This window comes from Cervus elaphus, chromosome 5, assembly GCF_910594005.1.
Source record: "Cervus elaphus chromosome 5, mCerEla1.1, whole genome shotgun sequence".
In the NCBI taxonomy this organism is placed as follows: domain Eukaryota; kingdom Metazoa; phylum Chordata; class Mammalia; order Artiodactyla; family Cervidae; genus Cervus; species Cervus elaphus.
In genome coordinates this window covers 113,437,820-113,454,971 of record NC_057819.1, presented here as the reverse complement: position 1 = coordinate 113,454,971, position 17,152 = coordinate 113,437,820, and the positions used below count along the sequence as shown (strand labels likewise).

The 17,152-nt window shown below is 40.0% G+C and overlaps 1 protein-coding gene across 2 annotated transcripts; it reads left to right on the top strand.

Annotated features, from left to right (window-relative positions):
- The first annotated feature begins 359 nt into the window (after nt 1-359).
- LOC122695044 (keratin-associated protein 4-7-like) lies at nt 360-10,362 on the top strand. 2 transcript variants are annotated; one of them, XM_043904522.1, is made up of 2 exons: nt 360-966; nt 10,003-10,362. In XM_043904522.1, the coding sequence occupies exons 1-2, from the start codon at nt 425-427 to the stop codon at nt 10,073-10,075; spliced, it is 615 nt and encodes a 204-aa protein (XP_043760457.1). In that variant the 5' UTR covers nt 360-424; the 3' UTR covers nt 10,076-10,362. The 2 variants fall into 2 exon arrangements, with proteins under 2 accessions (XP_043760457.1, XP_043760456.1); XM_043904521.1 differs by lacking the exon at nt 360-966 and having other exon boundaries at nt 9,285-10,362.
- The last annotated feature ends 6,790 nt before the right edge of the window (nt 10,363-17,152 follow it).

Here is a 17,152-nt window from a genome sequence, read left to right as displayed (position 1 = left end):
ATCTGACTGAAATGTGAAATTTCCACTAGAGATCCTAATCTCATCAGAAACTCTCCCAAAGTCATATCAAGGTGAGAAATAAACAAGGAACAGAGGCCCACCAATGTCACATGATACCCAGGGACTGAAGTCTTATAACCTTACAAACTAAAGAAGAAACAGAACAGGTGATTCATGTGAAAAGACTGGGGAACTTGAGAAAAGGGAAATGATTATTTTCTATATATTGCCAAATTTTACTAGAAAAACACATATGACTTACTAATTGTATTTTAGTCATATAAACAAAAAGAAGGAACTACTCTCTTCATAATCACAGAAGTCCCTCAGCTGAGTATAAAAGAGGACACGTGGAAGGGAAACTTCCAAATTTGAGAAACTCACTCTCCTAGAAACTCACCCAGAACCTCCACCTTCTGACACCATGGTCAACTCCTGTTGTGGCTCCATCTGCTCTGACCAGAGCTGTGGCCAAAGTCTCTGCCAGGAGACCTGCTGCAGCCCCAGTTGCTGTCAGACCACCTGCTGCAGGACCACCTGCTGCCGCCCCAGCTGTGGTGTGTCCAGCTGCTGCCGCCCGGTCTGCTGCCAGCCCACCTGCCCTCGTCCCACCTGCTGCATCTCTAGCTGCTACCGCCCCTCCTGCTGTGGGTCCAGCTGTGGTTCCAGCTGCTGCAGGCCTACCTGCTGCATCTCCAGCTGCTGCAGGCCCCGCTGTTGCCAGTCTGTGTGCTGCCAGCCCACCTGCCCTCGCCCCACCTGCTGCATCTCTAGCTGCTACCGCCCCTCCTGCTGTGGGTCCAGCTGTGGTTCCAGCTGCTGCAGGCCTACCTGCTGCATCTCCAGCTGCTGCAGGCCCCGCTGTTGCCAGTCTGTGTGCTGCCAGCCCACCTGCTCCCGCATCTCCAGCTGCTGCCGCCCGAGCTGCTGCCTGCGCCCAGTGTGTGGCCGGGTCTCCTGCCACACCACTTGCTATCGGCCCACCTGTGTCATCTCCACCTGCCCCCGCCCCGTGTGCTGTCCCTCCTCTTGCTGCTGAGCCACCTCTCTGAACCCACCCTCTCCTCTTCATCCATCTTATCACAGAAGCAGACTCCATATAGACACCAGAGGAGAGGCCATTCCCATAGTCTGTGTGTCCACATACTGGCCTCAGGCCAGACTCTCTCCTTCGTTGGCCTTTTCCTTGCTAGCAAATGAAACTAGGTGGTATTTATAGAAAGAAATTAGCAGAGTTGCCCCAGTTCTATAATTGACCTTTTGATTTGAGGGTACTGGGTCTTCCAGTCCCAAACATGAAAATTCCTACAGGGCCTATAGGGACCCTGATGTCACAGCCTCAGATCTGAAAGTCTGGGGGCTACATCCTATAAGTCTTTTACAGGGATGTTTCTGTGTCTTGTTGCTGCTTCTGAATAAAGCTCCACTTTCCTGGCGCATACAATGTTCTTGTGTTTGCTGCTTTATAATGATTGTCCTCATTTCCTGGGAAATGGTATTCAACATATTAATACAACTTTATCAAGCTTACCAATTTCTGCTCTAATCTTTAGGACAAATCCAACATGCAGCGACATAGAAGAAAACAAACAATCCCAGAAATAACACAATACATAACACAATATCTCCAAGAGAATTGAAAAATAATAATTTTTTTGAAAAATTTAAGTTTAGGGAAGAGACGGATTATACCCCACAGCAAACCTTTCTTAAATATTTTTAAAGCATGTGCTGTGTGCTCAGTCGTGTCCGACTCTTTTCGACCCCATGGACTGTAGCCCACCAGGCTCCTCTGTCCATGGGATTCTCCAGGCAAGAATACTGGAGTGGGTTGTCATTTCCTTCTCCATTTTAAAGCATATATTTCCCTAAAATTCCACTCCTCTCTTAGTTGTCTCATCCCCCCATTTTCCCTTCTTCCTTTTTTTCCTTCCCTCTCTCCAAATATACTGCTCTGCCCTTGCTCTTCTCCTTGGAAAACCAGAGTCTTCCCTTGGGTTTATCTATCCCACATGTAACCCAATTTATTACACTTTCAGATTTCTTATTTCCTCTCCATCCACTGACAACAAAATAATTGTTTTGGGCAAATCAACCTTCCTGAGAAGTTGAGGGCTAACAGACTATTGAAAATATTCAAATTTTAGTATTTTCTTATCTTGACTTTTCTAGGATGTGTATTTGACAGCATGGGTCTTGGGTACCTTGTCAACAAATCCTATGAGAAATGTGGAAACTAGTAGGGAATCCAATTAACGGACCAATTTTTATCTTAGGTTAACTCAGAATCCTCCCAAATTCCTATGAAGTCTATCCTAGGAAAAAAGGATAAAAGCAAATTCCTGATGAATTTATGCTAGTGGAAGTAGGAGAAATATATGGAAAGTTTTGTATATGCATATTCTAAGAGTTATAGGGTAAATAAGTAATTCAATGGTAATGAATCATGAATGTGTTTGACTTCCATAAATTCTACACATAAATAACGAGATAATAATTTAAGTTGTATAGGGGCATTATTCCTCATTCTTACTCAAAGCACAGAATTCCGAATGGATCTGAGATGGTAGATGAGAATTGGTTGCACCTTCTCTTGGTCTCAGCATAAGAAAAATTTTTTGTTTTATGTTTCTCTGGAGTGAGGGGTTCTTTCAGTACTTTTCTTCACAATAAAGAAAGATTTGCTTATTTAATTATTTTTGTTAATTTATTTTTAATTAGAGGATAATTGCTTTATAATGTTGTGTTGGTTTCTGCCATACATCAACATGAATCAGCCATAGGTATACATATGTCTCATCCCTCTTGAATTTTTCTCCCAGAAATAGAGTATGTGAAGAGCTGGAAAGAAAATAAACCAATAAATCTATCATTATTTGCAAATAATATGATTATCTTCATGGAAAATGTAGTAGACTTTCACAGACCAGGAATTGGTATGTGTATTAGTTACCTAATGTTGGTTAATGAGTTATCCCCCCCCCAAAACATTTATTATCTCATGGACTTTCTGAGGGTTAGAAATCTGGAAGTGGCATGTCAGGATCTCTCATGAGGTTGCAGGCAAGCGGTTGGCCAGGACTGCACTCTTATGAAGAGAGGAAAATCCACTTCCAAGCTCACTCACATGGCTGTTGGCAGGAAGACTCAGTTCTTCACCACATGGACTGATCACTCAAGGTGGCTGGCTTCCTCCAGAGTGAGCAACCTAAGAAAGATCAAGAAACAGAAAGAAAACCCAAATCTTACAATAACCTAGTCTGGAAAGCCCTATGTCCTCATTACTGCTGTATTCCATTCATTTGAAGTGATTCACTATGTACAGCTTACACTCAATGGGAAGGCATTACATAGGACATGAGTCAGAGGAGGTGGGATCCTTGAGAGTCATCTTAGTGTCCTCCTACCACAGTCTGCAAGTGAGGCACTAACAAATCTAAAATGATTTTTGATGCCATGGGCCTTTAGGTGTTTTCTTGGGTCATAGGAAGTTAGATGTCTAAAGAGAGGATACATATGGCCCAAGCTAATGGAAAACTCCAACATTTGTAAGTTGAAAGAGGACCAACAGCAACCACAAGAGAATGGAAAGGGATAAACAGAGAGGTAAAAAGACAGCTAGTAGACTGCAGGGTCCAAAAAAGAGTGGCTTCTTGAAAAATTAAAGGACAGAATGTAACTTCCAGCTATGACAAAGCAGATACAAGACCAAACTTCTCGGTAAGAATGGCTGTGAGAAACGGATAAAGTTAAGAAAATAGTCATGTACAGTTGTGAGAGCTGGATCATAAAGAAGGCTGAGGGCCGAAGAATTGATACTTTTGAATTGTGGTGCTGGAGAAGATCAAACCAGTCAATCCTAGAGGAGATCAACTCTGATTATTCATTGGAAGGACTGGTGCTGAAGCTGAAGCTCCAATACGTTGGCCACCTGATGCAAAGAGCTGACTCACTGGAAAAGAGCCTGGTGTTGGGAAAGATTGAGGCAAAAGGAGAAGGGGGTAGCAAAGGATGAGACAGTTAGATAGCATTACCGAGTCAAGGACATGCATTTGAGCAAGTTCTGGTGGGGGATAGAGGAGCCTGGCATGCTGCAGTCCATGGGGTCATAAAGAGAGGGGTGGGGTATGACTTAGTGACTGAACAACAACAATCTTGGGAGTTGACTTATGCACTCATGCAGGTAGTATTGAGAACCCACAGTCCAAGAAGAAAATTAAATCTGTTCCAGGTAGAAGATAAAAATCACCTCAAGCCTCTACAGCTTTTCATATATGTTTGGCATTCAATAAAAATAATTACCAGGTATATAAGAATCAAAGGACCAAATTATTAAAAATAAGGAAAAGGCGACAGAAATAGACTCAAAGATTTTTTGTGGGGAATATTTTGTAACATTTTCCCTTTTGGGCAACTCATGAAGTCTATGAGTAGTCTTAGAAGTTTATTTCTCCTCACAGTTAACGTTATTTTATTTTGTTTTTTAAGGGATTATTTCTCTGTGCTATAATTTCTGCTTTTGTCTCTGATGTTTCCAAGGATATTCACTGTTTTGTTAGAGTTTCTCAACTTGAGATTCCTCCCCTATTCATTTAGTGTGAATTGGAAAGCTTGGTGATACTGCTGTGGTTTACATGTTCATAGGCACTTTGATTACCACTTACAATTCCTAGTGGGGAGATAAGGTTTTCTTGTCCCCGTATTACTAGGTGCCACTTTAAGAATGCAAACTGTGGATAGAACTCTCCCTTCCAAGACCTTGTCTTGTGAAAGTTTAAAGTCATTTCTTGCACCTACTTGGGTTTCAACTACCAGCCTCCCATTTTGAAAGCTTATAACTAGATACCAAACCTTCACAATCCTGGACATCAGCTATCATACGCCGTTGGCGTTCTCTTTTTCTTTCTGGAAAATGAGAATTTTTCTTTCCCTTTAAGTTTGGCTATGTAATAGAAATATTTTAAAAATATTTCTCAAGCGTTTCTATTTGCTTGATCTAGAAGGTGGGTCTGTTAGCATCAACTCGATCCTGCCATGTTGTTAAAAGTCCCATATTTTCAGGGACCCAAGAAGATTAAAAAGATTATGACATTAGTTAGAGATACAAGAAAGGCTTCTTATAGTAGAAGCTCCTATTAAGTAAGATTTATCATATACTTTAATATTTCCCCCCAAAGACACAAACTACTTCCTTTTAATATACTAACACCATGGGGAAAGATTTTTAATATTAATTCATTTAAATATTTTTTTACTTTTTATTTTTTTTCACCTACCTCTGTTTATTTGTTATCATTTAAATAGGCATTTGCTTATTTATGAAGGATGTTGGATTATTTTGTCATATATTCTTTTTCTTTTAATTAATTTATTTATTTTAGTTGGAGGCTAATTACTTTACAATATTGTGGTGGTTTTTCAGACAAAGATGCCACAAAAAAGGAAAACTACAGGCTAATATCACTGATGAACATGGATGCAAAAATCCTTAACAAAATTCTAGCAAACAGAATCCAACAACATATTAAAAAAATCATACACCATGACCAAGTGGGCTTTATCCCAGGAATGCAAGGATTCTTTAATATCCACAAATCAATCAACGTAATACACCACATTAACGAATTGAAAGATAAAAACCATGTGAGTATCTCAATAGATACAGAGAAAGCCTTTGACAAAATTCAACACTCATTTATGATTAAAACTCTCCAGAAAGCAGGAATAGAAGGAACATACCTCAACATAATAAAAGCCATATATGACAAACCCACAGCAAGCATCACCCTCAATGGCGAAAAATTGAAAGCATTTCCCCTGAAATCAGGAATAAGACAAGGGTGCCCACTCTCACCACTACTATTCAACATAGTGTTGGAAGTTTTGGCCGCAGCAATCAGAGCAGAAAAAGAAGTAAAAGGAATCCAGATAGGAAAAGAAGAAGTGAAACTCTCGCTGTTCGCAGATAACATGATCCTCTACATAGAAAACCCTAAAGACTCTTCCAGAAAATTACTAGAGCTAATCAATGAATATAGTAAAGTTGCAGGATATAAAATTAACACACAGAAATCCCTTACATTCCTATACACTAACAATGAAAAAACAGAAAGAGAAATTAAGGAAACAATACCATTCACCATTGCAACAAAAAGAATAAAATACTTAGGAGTACATCTACCTAAAGAAACAAAAGCCTATACATAGAAAACTATAAAACACTGATGAAAGAAATCAAAGAGGACACAAACAGATGGAGAAACATACTGTGTTCATGGATTGGAAGAATCAATATTGTCAAAATGGCTATTCTACCCAAAGCAATCTATAGATTCAATGCAATCCCTATCAAGCTACCAACGGTATTTTTCACAGAACTAGAACAAATAATTTCACAATTTGTATGGAAATACAAAAAACCTCGAATAGCCAAAGTAATCTTGAGAAAGAAGAAGGGAACTGGAGGAATCAACCTGCCTGACTTCAGGCTCTACTACAAAGCCACAGTCATCAAGACAGTATGGTACTGGCACAAAGACAGAAATATAGATCAATGGAACAGAATAGAAAGCCCAGAGATAAATCCATGAACCTATGGACACCTTATCTTTGACAAAGGAGGCAAGGATATACAATGGAAAAAAGACAACCTCTTCAACAAGTGGTGCTGGGAAAACTGGTCAACCACTTATAAAAGAATGAAACTAGGACACTTTCTAACACCATACACAAAAATAAACTCAAAATGGATTAAAGATCTAAATGTAAGACCAGAAACTATAAAACTCCTAGAGGAGAACATAGGCAAAACACTCTCCGACATGAATCACAGCAGGATCCTCTATGACCCACCTCCCAGAATATTGGAAATAAAAGCAAAACTAAACAAATGGGACCTAATGAAACTTAAAAGCTTTTGCACTACAAAGGAAACTATAAGTAAGGTGAAAAGACAGCCCTCAGATTGGGAGAAAATAATAGCAAATGAAGAAACAGACAAAGGATTAATCTCAAAAATATACAAGCAACTCCTGCAGCTCAATTCCAGAAAAATAAATGACCCAATCAAAAAATGGGCCAAAGAACTAAACAGACATTTCTCCAAAGAAGACATACAGATGGCTAACAAACACATGAAAAGATGCTCAACATCACTCACTATCAGAGAAATGCAAATCAAAACCTCAATGAGGTACCATTACACGCCAGTCAGGATGGCTGCTATCCAAAAGTCTACAAACAATAAATGCTTGAGAGGGTGTGGAGAAAAGGGAACCCTCTTACACTGTTGGTGGGAATGCAAACTAGTACAGCCACTATGGAAAACAGTGTGGAGATTTCTTAAAAAACTGGAAATAGAACTGCCATATGACCCAGCAATACCACTCCTGGGCATACACACACAGGAAACCAGATCTGAAAGAGACACATGCACCCCAATGTTCATCGCAGCATTGTTTATAATAGCCAGGACATGGAAGCAACCAAGATGCCCATCAGCAGACGAATGGAAAAGGAAGCTGTGGTACATGTACACCATGGAATATTACTCAGCCATTAAAAAGAATTCATTTGAACCAGTTCTAATGAGATGGATGAAACTGGAGCCCATTATACAGAGTGAAATAAGCCAGAAAGATAAAGAACATTACAGCATACTAACACATATATATGGAATTTAGAAAGATGGTAATGATAACCCTATATGCAAAACAGAAAAAGAGACACAGATGTACAGAACAGACTTTTGGACTCTATGGGAGAAGGCGAGGGTGGGATGTTTCGAGAGAACAGCATGTATATTATCTATAGTGAAGCAGATCACCAGCCCAGGTGGGATGCGTGAGATAAGTGTTCGAGCCTGGTGCACTGGGAAGACCCAGAGGAATCAGGTGGAGAGGGAGGTGGGAGGGGGAATCTGGATGGGGAATACATGTAATTCCATGGCTGATTCATGTCAATGTATGACAAAACCCACTGCAGTGTTGTGAAGTAATTAGCCTCCAACTAATAAAAATTAAAAAAAATTTTAAAAATAAAATAAAATAAAATTCACAATGAAAAGGTAAAAAAAAAACAAACAAACAATATTGTGGTGGTTTTTGCCATACATTGACATGAATCAGCCACACATGTATATGTGTCCCCCATCCCGAACCCCCCTCATGCCTCCCTCCCCAAAACGCAGATTGAAACCACAATGAGGTACCGTCTCAGGCCGGTTGGAATGACTGCTATCAAAAAGTCTACTTTTTATTTTTAAAAATATTTCAAATTTACAGAATAGTTCAAACAGTAATACAAAGAACTTCTTTATACCATATAGTTTTTACCTATATTCAAAATCATGCCACATTTTTTTCTCTCATAGATGGATATAGGTAGGTAGGTAAATAGATGATAGGTAGATATAGATAGATAGGTAGATTATAATATGATTTAGATAAAGATAGACTTAGGGTTAGGATTAGGGCTACATGAATCAAGTTTTACTATGAGGATGGTAGACAGTGATTTTTAATTCCCTTTTTCTTTCTATATTTATTAGTTGACATTCTACTGTCATGGATAACTTTCTCTTATTTTTTTACAGAATGGGCCTCAGTATGGACTCATGGATTTGTATTTAATGGGTTAAAATCCTTTATTGCCATTTATTCATTGTGTTGTTCAAGTTGCTCTTTATTGGGTCAGTGAGAGTCCCTTCAAGGTGGCTCCAAATACTTTTTAATACTTAAAAAAAATGAGTCATTGGTAACAGTTTCAAATTGGATGCAGGAAGTAGTACCTGACACATCCTTTGAAGCACCAGAGACAGTCCACTATCTAGTCAGCATTCATGACTCACGGATTGGATCTGTCTTCCTCATGGCATACAGGTAACTCACAAGGATGACCATTTTTCTCTCTATTTGCCTACAATAATTCTGCTTCTCTTTTGACATCAAAGAGATCTTGGCATCATGAGGACAATCCATCCAAACAACATCGTGGAGTCATACACAGATCACAGGTAAATTCCCGTGATGGAGTCCATGACAAACAGGGAAATAATAAAATCTATTCTGTAAGAAGGGCTGGACTGGAAAATTTTAACAAACTGGGAAAAGGAAATCTTATTATTCTTCATTTTAAAATAGTTAACCAGAAAAACATGATGATCCAACATAATGACTAATGTTTCTTCAGGAAAATGAACTAGGAAACAGTCTAGGACATGAACACAGCAGTCTCAGTGGGGTATAAAAGAGGACAAGCAACAGAGATACTTCAAATCACTAAGTTCACTTTCCTATTAACATCAGATCCTCTACCCTCTGACACCATGGTCAGCTCCTGTTGTGGCTCCATCTGCTCTGACCAGAGCTGTGGCCAAAGTCTCTGCCTGGAGACCTGCTGCCAGCCCAGCTGCTGCCAGACCACCTGCTGCAGGACCACCTGCTGCCGCCCCAGCTGTGGTGTGTCCAGCTGCTGCCGCCCGGTCTGCTGCCAGCCCACCTGCCCTCGCCCCACCTGCTGCATCTCTAGCTGCTGCCGCCCCTCCTACTGTGGGTCCAGCTGCTGCAGGCCTACTTGCTGCATCTCCAGCTGCTGCAGGCCCCAGTGCTGCCAGCCTGTCTGCTGCCAGCCCACCTGCTCTCGCCCCACCTGCTGCATCTCTAGCTGCTACCGCCCCTCTTGCTGTGGGTCCAGCTGTGGTTCCAGCTGCTGCAGGCCTACCTGCTGCATCTCCAGCTGCTGCAGGCCCCGCTGTTGCCAGTCTGTGTGCTGCCAGCCCACCTGCCCTCGCCCCACCTGCTGCATCTCTAGCTGCTACCGCCCCTCCTGCTGTGGGTCCAGCTGTGGTTCCAGCTGCTGCAGGCCTACCTGCTGCATCTCCAGCTGCTGCAGGCCCCGCTGTTGCCAGTCTGTGTGCTGCCAGCCCACCTGCTCCCGCATCTCCAGCTGCTGCCGCCCGAGCTGCTGCCTGCGCCCAGTGTGTGGCCGGGTCTCCTGCCACACCACTTGCTATCGGCCCACCTGTGTCATCTCCACCTGCCCCCGCCCCGTGTGCTGTCCCTCCTCTTGCTGCTGAGCCCACTGCCCTGTGACCACTGTCTCCGTTTACCTCTGTCCCCACTAATGCAGACCCTCCTTTGGGGTTGATGTTGCTCAGCTAAACTGGGCTTCATGATTCCAGTGAGGAACCAGACCATGCTGTTGAAGGGGACGGATATGGCATGGAGCACTTCTCCAGTAACAGATTTTCCCCTTTCACCTGACAATTGGTAAACTCATTCTTCTAACTTCTTTTCCTAAGACTTTTCTTTAACCTGGTCTATTTCTGTACCAAAATAAAGTGATACTTTCTTGCATTAAAAATTCACTGTGATTTTTCCTCCTTTAAGATTTTGTCTTTGGTTGCTAGACAAGTGTATTTAAACTATACCTGCAGGGCACACAGCAGGGCCTTGCCACTTCTCAGTGAGAAGTTCCATTATTCACCATCCAATTCTTTCCTCAGTCCAGTTCAGTCGCTCAGTCGAGGTGCCTGCTGATTTCATGAGCAAATCAGCTAACACTATAAATCCTAACCCTAACATTAAGAACAGAACAGAAAAGTGAAAAGTAGTTTGGAGAGCTTCTCGTATACAAAAGCAAAAAGAACACAGTATATGGTTCACGCATCACATCAGCTATGATAGCTACACAATATGCTATTTAACACAGCCTGCAAGTTTATATTCAGACATGTACTAAGCGCTAGGTGTCATCCATGTAGCAAACCAAGTGTGCGCTGATTCTCCCCTATTTACAATAGGACCTCATTTGTGATTCTTTTTTTTTTTTTTTTTTTTGAAGGAAGTTTCAAATCCACATGCACTCAAAGGACAGATAGATGACCTAGACAAATGAAGTAGGTCTTTGATAAGACAACATGTTTGGTGGAAACTGGCAAATTGCAGTCTGCATGACCACATCTGAGAGTAGCGTTGAGCTCCTGTCAATTGTTTCTGTAGGAAAATGGGAGCCAATATTTTCACTGAAAAGTGAGTCTGCTTTCAGTGGTTCCTTCCAGATGCCATTCTCTTCTTTCAATCATTATTGAATATTTATTAAATGTGAGACACGGTTAAAGGCACTGAAGTATCTGGGGAAAACAATATAGAACAAACTCTCTGCACTAATGGAGTGACATTGAAGTGGACTTTCTCAGCAAAAAGCACTGTTTGATGTGTTTACTTGTAAATATTTTCTCTATACATTTATCCACTCAGGTTTATGCACAGTTTTTTTTTTCTCTATGCTTTTACTTATACAAATAAGATGAGCTTTGGAGCCATTCTTTAGATGCAGGTATTAGTGTTACAAATGGGAACAGAGTCCCCTTTTCAAAGATTTTAAAAATTTTTCTGAAAGTAGAGAATCAATTGACAGTAGCCTATAAATTGGGCTCATAGAATATTATATAAAGATATTTATATAAAGGCAATTGTCTGTGCAAAATACAAACTTTCCTAAATATCAAAAGACATACTAAGAGAGAAAGAAAATAAAACAAATAATGAAAGATTATATATAAATATACAGAAAGAGATATATGTATTAATATATACATTAAATATATATATATAATTCACCATACATTATACATCACCATTCATTATATATTTTGTTGTTGTTCAGTTGCTATGCTGCATTTGACTCTTTGTGTCCCCATAGACTCAGCACTCCAGGCTCCCCTGTCCTTCACTATCCCAGGGGGTTTGGTCAGATTCATGCCCATTGACTCAGCGATGTTATCTAAACATCTCATCCTCTGCCACACTCTTCTCTTTTTCCCTTCAATATTTCCCAGCATCAGATGACTTTTTTCCAATGAGTCAGTTCTTCTTAACCAGTGGCCAAAGTAGGGGAACTTCAACTTCAGCATTAGTCCTTCCAATGAATATTCAGGATTGATTATCTTTAGGATTGACTGGTTGAATCTCCTTGCAGTTCAAGGGACTCTCAAGAGTCTTCTCCACCACCACAATTCAAAAGCATTAATTCTTCGGTACTCAGCCCTCTTTATGGTCCAACTTTCACATATTGGAAAAATCATTGTTTTCACTATATGGACCTCTGTCAGCAAAGTGATGGCTGTACTATTTATTAATAATACACTCTCTAGGTTTGTCATAATTTTCCTTCCAATGAGCAAACGTCTTTTAATTTCATGGCTTCAGTCACCATCCACAGTGATGCTGGAGCCCAAGAAAATAAAAGCTATGACTGTTCCACTTTCCCCCCTTCTATTTGACATGAAGTGATGGGACCAAATGCCATGATCTTGATTTTTATAATGTTAAGTTTTTTTTTTTAATGTTGAGTTTTAAGTCAGCTTTTTCACTCTCCTCTTTCACCCTCATCAAGAGGCTCTTTGGTTGCTTTCATCTTCTGTCATTAAAGTGGTATCATCTGTATATCTGAGGTTGTTATTTCTTCCTGCAATCTTGATTCCAGCCTGTGATTCATCCAGCCTGGAAATTTGCATGATGTACTTTGCATATAAGTTATATAAGCAGAGTGACAATATACAGCCTTGACATACTCTTTTCCCGATTTTGAACTAGTCTGTTGTTCCATGTCCAGTTCTAATTGTTGCTTCCTGACCCTTATACAGGTTTCTCCAGAGATAGGTAATGTGGTATGTTTTTCTCACCTCTTTAAGAATTTTCAACAGTTTATTGTGATCCACACAAAGGCTTCAGTGTAGTCAGTGTAGCAAGAAGTAGATGCTTTTCTGGAATTCCCTTGCTATTTCTGTGATCCACAAATGTTGGCAACTTGATCTCTGATTCCTCTGCCTTTTCTAAATCCAGCTTGTACATCTGGAAGTTCTGAGTTCACTAACTGCTGAAGCCTAGCTTAAAGGATTTTGAGCATAATCTTGCTAGCATGTGAAATGAACACAATTGTACAGTAGTTGGAACAATCTTTGGCATTGCCTTTCTTTGAGGTTGGAATGAAAATGGAACTTTTCCAGTCTTGTGGCCACTGCTTTTTCCAAATTTTCTGGCATATTAAGTGCAGCACTTTAACAGCATCATCTTTTAAGATTTGAAATAGCTCAGCTGAAATTCCATCACCTCCACTAGTTTTATTCATAGTACATATTCCTAAGGCCCACTTGACTTCACACTCCAGGAGGTCTGACTCTGAGTGAGTGACCACACCATCATGGTTATCTGTGTCATTAAGACCTTTTACATACAGTTCTGTGTTTTCTTGCCCCCTCTTCCTGAGTCTCTTCTGCTTCTGTTAGGTCCTTACTGTTTCTCTCTTTATCATGTCCATCCTTGCATGAAATGTTTCCTTGATATCTCCAGTTTTCTTGAAGAGATCTCTAGTCTTTCCCCTTCTATTGTTTTTGTGTATTTTCGGTAATGTTCACTTAAGAAGACCTTCTTATCTCTCCTTGCTATTCTCTGGAACTCTGCACTCAGTTGGGTATATCTTTCCCTTTCTCCCTTGCCTTTCACTTCTCTTCTTTCCTCAGCTATTTGCAAAGCCTCCTCAGACAACCACTTTGCCTTCTTGCATTTCTTTTCCTTTGGAATGGTTTTGGTCATTGCATCCTGTACAATGTTACAAACCTCAGTTCATAGTTCTTCAGGCACTCTGTCTACTGGATCTAATCCCTTGAATTTATTTATCACCTCTACTGTATAATCATAACGGATTTGATTTAGGTCATACCTGAATGGCCTAGTGGTTTTCCCTACTTTCTTCCATTTAAGCTTGAATTTTACAATAAGGAACTGATGATCTCAGCCACAGTCAGGCTCCAGGTCTTATTTTTGCTGACTATATAGAGCTTTTCCATTTTCAGCTGCAAAGAATATAATCAATCTGATTCTGGTATTGATCATTTGATGACGTCCATGTGTAGAGTCATCTCTTGGGTTGTTGGAAAGGGTGTTTGCTATGACCAGTGTGCTATGTGTTCTCTTGACAAAACCCTGTTAGCCTTTTTCCTTCTTCATTTTGTACTCCAAGGTCAAACTTACTACAGGTATCTCTTGACATTCTACTTTTGCATTCCAATCCCCTACAATGAAAAGGACATCTTTTCTTTTTCTTTTTGGTGTCAGTTCTAGAAGGTCTTGTAGGTCTTCACAGAACCAGTCAACTTCAGCTTCCTTGGCATCAGTGGTTGGGGCAAAGCCTTGGATTACTGTTGAGTGGTTCGCTTGGAAATGAACCAAGATCACTCTGTCATTTTTGAGATCATGCCCACGTACTGCATTTCAGACTCTTTTGTTGACTATGAGGGCTGCTTCATTTCTTCTAAGGGATTCTTGCCCACAGGAGTACATATGATGGTCATCTGAATTAAATTCACCCATTCCCATCCATTTTAGTTCACTCACTGATTCCTAAGATGTGGATGTTCACCCTTGCCATCTCCTGCTTGATCACATTCAATTTATTTTGATTCATGGACCTAACTTTCCAGGTACCTATGCAATATTGTTCTGTACAGCATCAGACTTTACTTTCACCAATAGTCACATCCTCAACTGAGTGTCATTTCCACTTTGGTCCAGCTGCTTCATCTTTCTGGAGATATTAGTGATTGCCCTCTTCTCTTCCCCAGTGGCATACTGGATACCTTCCCACTTGGGGTCTTATCTTCCCGTGTCATATCTTTCTGCCTTTTCATACTCTTTGTGGGGTTCTTCTCATAACAAGAATAATGGAGTGGTTTGCCATTTCCTCCTCTGGCAGACCATATTTTGTCATAACTCTTCACTATGGCCCGTCCATCTTGGGTGGCCCTGCATGACATGGCTCATAGCTTCATTCAGTTATGCAAGCCACTTCACCATGACAAGGCTGTGATCCATGAAGATGTCAGTGTATTTTATATATATTATACATTATGTGTCACTATATATATTATATATATAGTAAAAACTACTTGATTAAAGCCAACAAATTGATCAATTGATGATATCAATACATGTAACATGCTAAATAAGCCACATTATGCCCAGAGAATGGGTTACTTTGTGGCTGAGGATGGAATGAAGAATATCTGAACATACTAATATAATCTTTGGGATAAATGGTTAAATGAGAAAAAGCAACTTGGAGTCAAGTGTGTATATTATATAACCATTTATCTAAGAAACAAAAGAGATACAGATATGCAAAAATGGTTTTGAAATAGCAATAGGAAGGAAAACTTTAAATTATAAAAATGACTATCTCTGGGGAGCAAGGGAATTCATAGAGGGATTAGGAATAACTTCCTTGGATAAGCCTGACTTTGTAGAATTTACTTTGGTGCCACACACACTTTATGTAATTATACAAACAAACTTAGAAAGAGAGTCCTAGAAATACAAAGAAAACACTGGTGATGTGCTCCATTCCATGCGTGTTGGTGATGATGTATGGTCCAAGTGTTCACCTCAGGTATTTACCGTCCAGCTGGAGACAGACATTTAGGTATAGTCTGATGTGCAAAATTCTAGTGTTGCAAATGTAATCAAGTAGCATGGAGGAGCAGATGATTTTTCTTTAAATATGTCAAAGAAAACCATAAGAAGAGACTTCTAAGCTGAAACTCAAAGGAAAAATTAAAAAAGTACTGAGTTGTTAAAGGAAAAGGAACATTTGAAGGAGATATAACAGCATGATCAAAGGTGTGAAATTAGTGCTATTTATACTTCATAGACAGGCTTCCACGGTGTCTCAACTGGTAAAGAAACTGCCTGCCAATGCAGGAGACACAAGAGATGTAGTTCAGTCCCTGATCAGGAAGATCCCCTGGAGAAGGAAATGGCAACCCACTCCAGTATTCTCGCCTGAAGGATCCCATGAACAGAGGAGCCTGGTGGGCTACAGTCCATGGGGTCACAAAGAGCTGGACAAGACTGAGTGCTCATGCACACATACACATACTTTATAGACTATTAATACTACAGGATTTGCAACCTTAATTCATTCTTATGTGGACTCTTAGAGAATAGCAAGTACCTCATGGGTTCTTTGAGAAGAAAAATCAAGATAATAATTACAAAGCATTCAGCAGAATATTGGGCACATGGCAAGCACTTACAAATAGTAGCCATCTCTATTATCTCATTTTGCATTGAAGGTATGTAATGCTTGTTTTATTTATTTTTGGAATTTTTCTGGCCTTTTAATAGATGATATATTATTGGAAAGAAAGAAATAACAAATATAAAATATATAATTTTAAGGCACAAATAGCATTTTAAGATTTTTAAAAATTTTTTTCATTTATTTTTATTAGTTGGAGGCTAATTACTTTACAATATTGTAGTGATTTTTGCCACACATTGACATGAATCAGCCATGGATTTACATATGTTCCTCATCCCGATCCCCCTTCCCACCTCCCTCCCCATCCCATCCCTCTGGGTCTTCCCAGTGCACCAGCCCTGAGCACTTTAAGATTTAAGAGTAATCAGAGAAAACTGTTTAAGCTAAGGCCAAGGATCTATAACTATTATGAAAAAGAAATATTAGTTCCAATATATTGGGTGGAAGGTTTTCCCAGGATATTTTTTATCATAATATTTTATTGGAGTATAGTTGATTTACGTTGTGTTAGCTTCTGTTGTACAGCAAAGTAAGCCAATTACACATACACATATGAAAGTGAAAGCAAAATTCACTCAGTCATGTCCAACTCTTTGCAACCCCTTGTACTTTATAATCCATGGAATTCTCCAGGCCAGAATACTGGAGTGGGAAGCCATTCCCTTCCCCAAGGGATCTTCCCAACCCAGGGATCAAACCCATGTCTCCTGCATTGCAGGTGGATCTTTACCAGCTGAGCCAGTAGGGAAGACCAAGGATATTGGAGTGGGTAGCTTGTCTCTTCTCCAACGAATCTTCCTGACCCAGGTATCGAACCAGAGCCTCCTGCATTGCAGGCAGATTCCTTACCAACTGAGCTATCAGGGAAGCCCACACATACATGTATATCCACTCTTTTTCAGATGCTGTTTCCTTACAGGTACTACAGAGTATTGAGTAAAGTTTCCTGTGCTATTCAGTAGGTACTCTTTATGTTAGTTATCTATATATAGTAGTGTATATATAACAATCCCAATTTCCCAATTTATCCTTGTTTTAAACACATAATGCT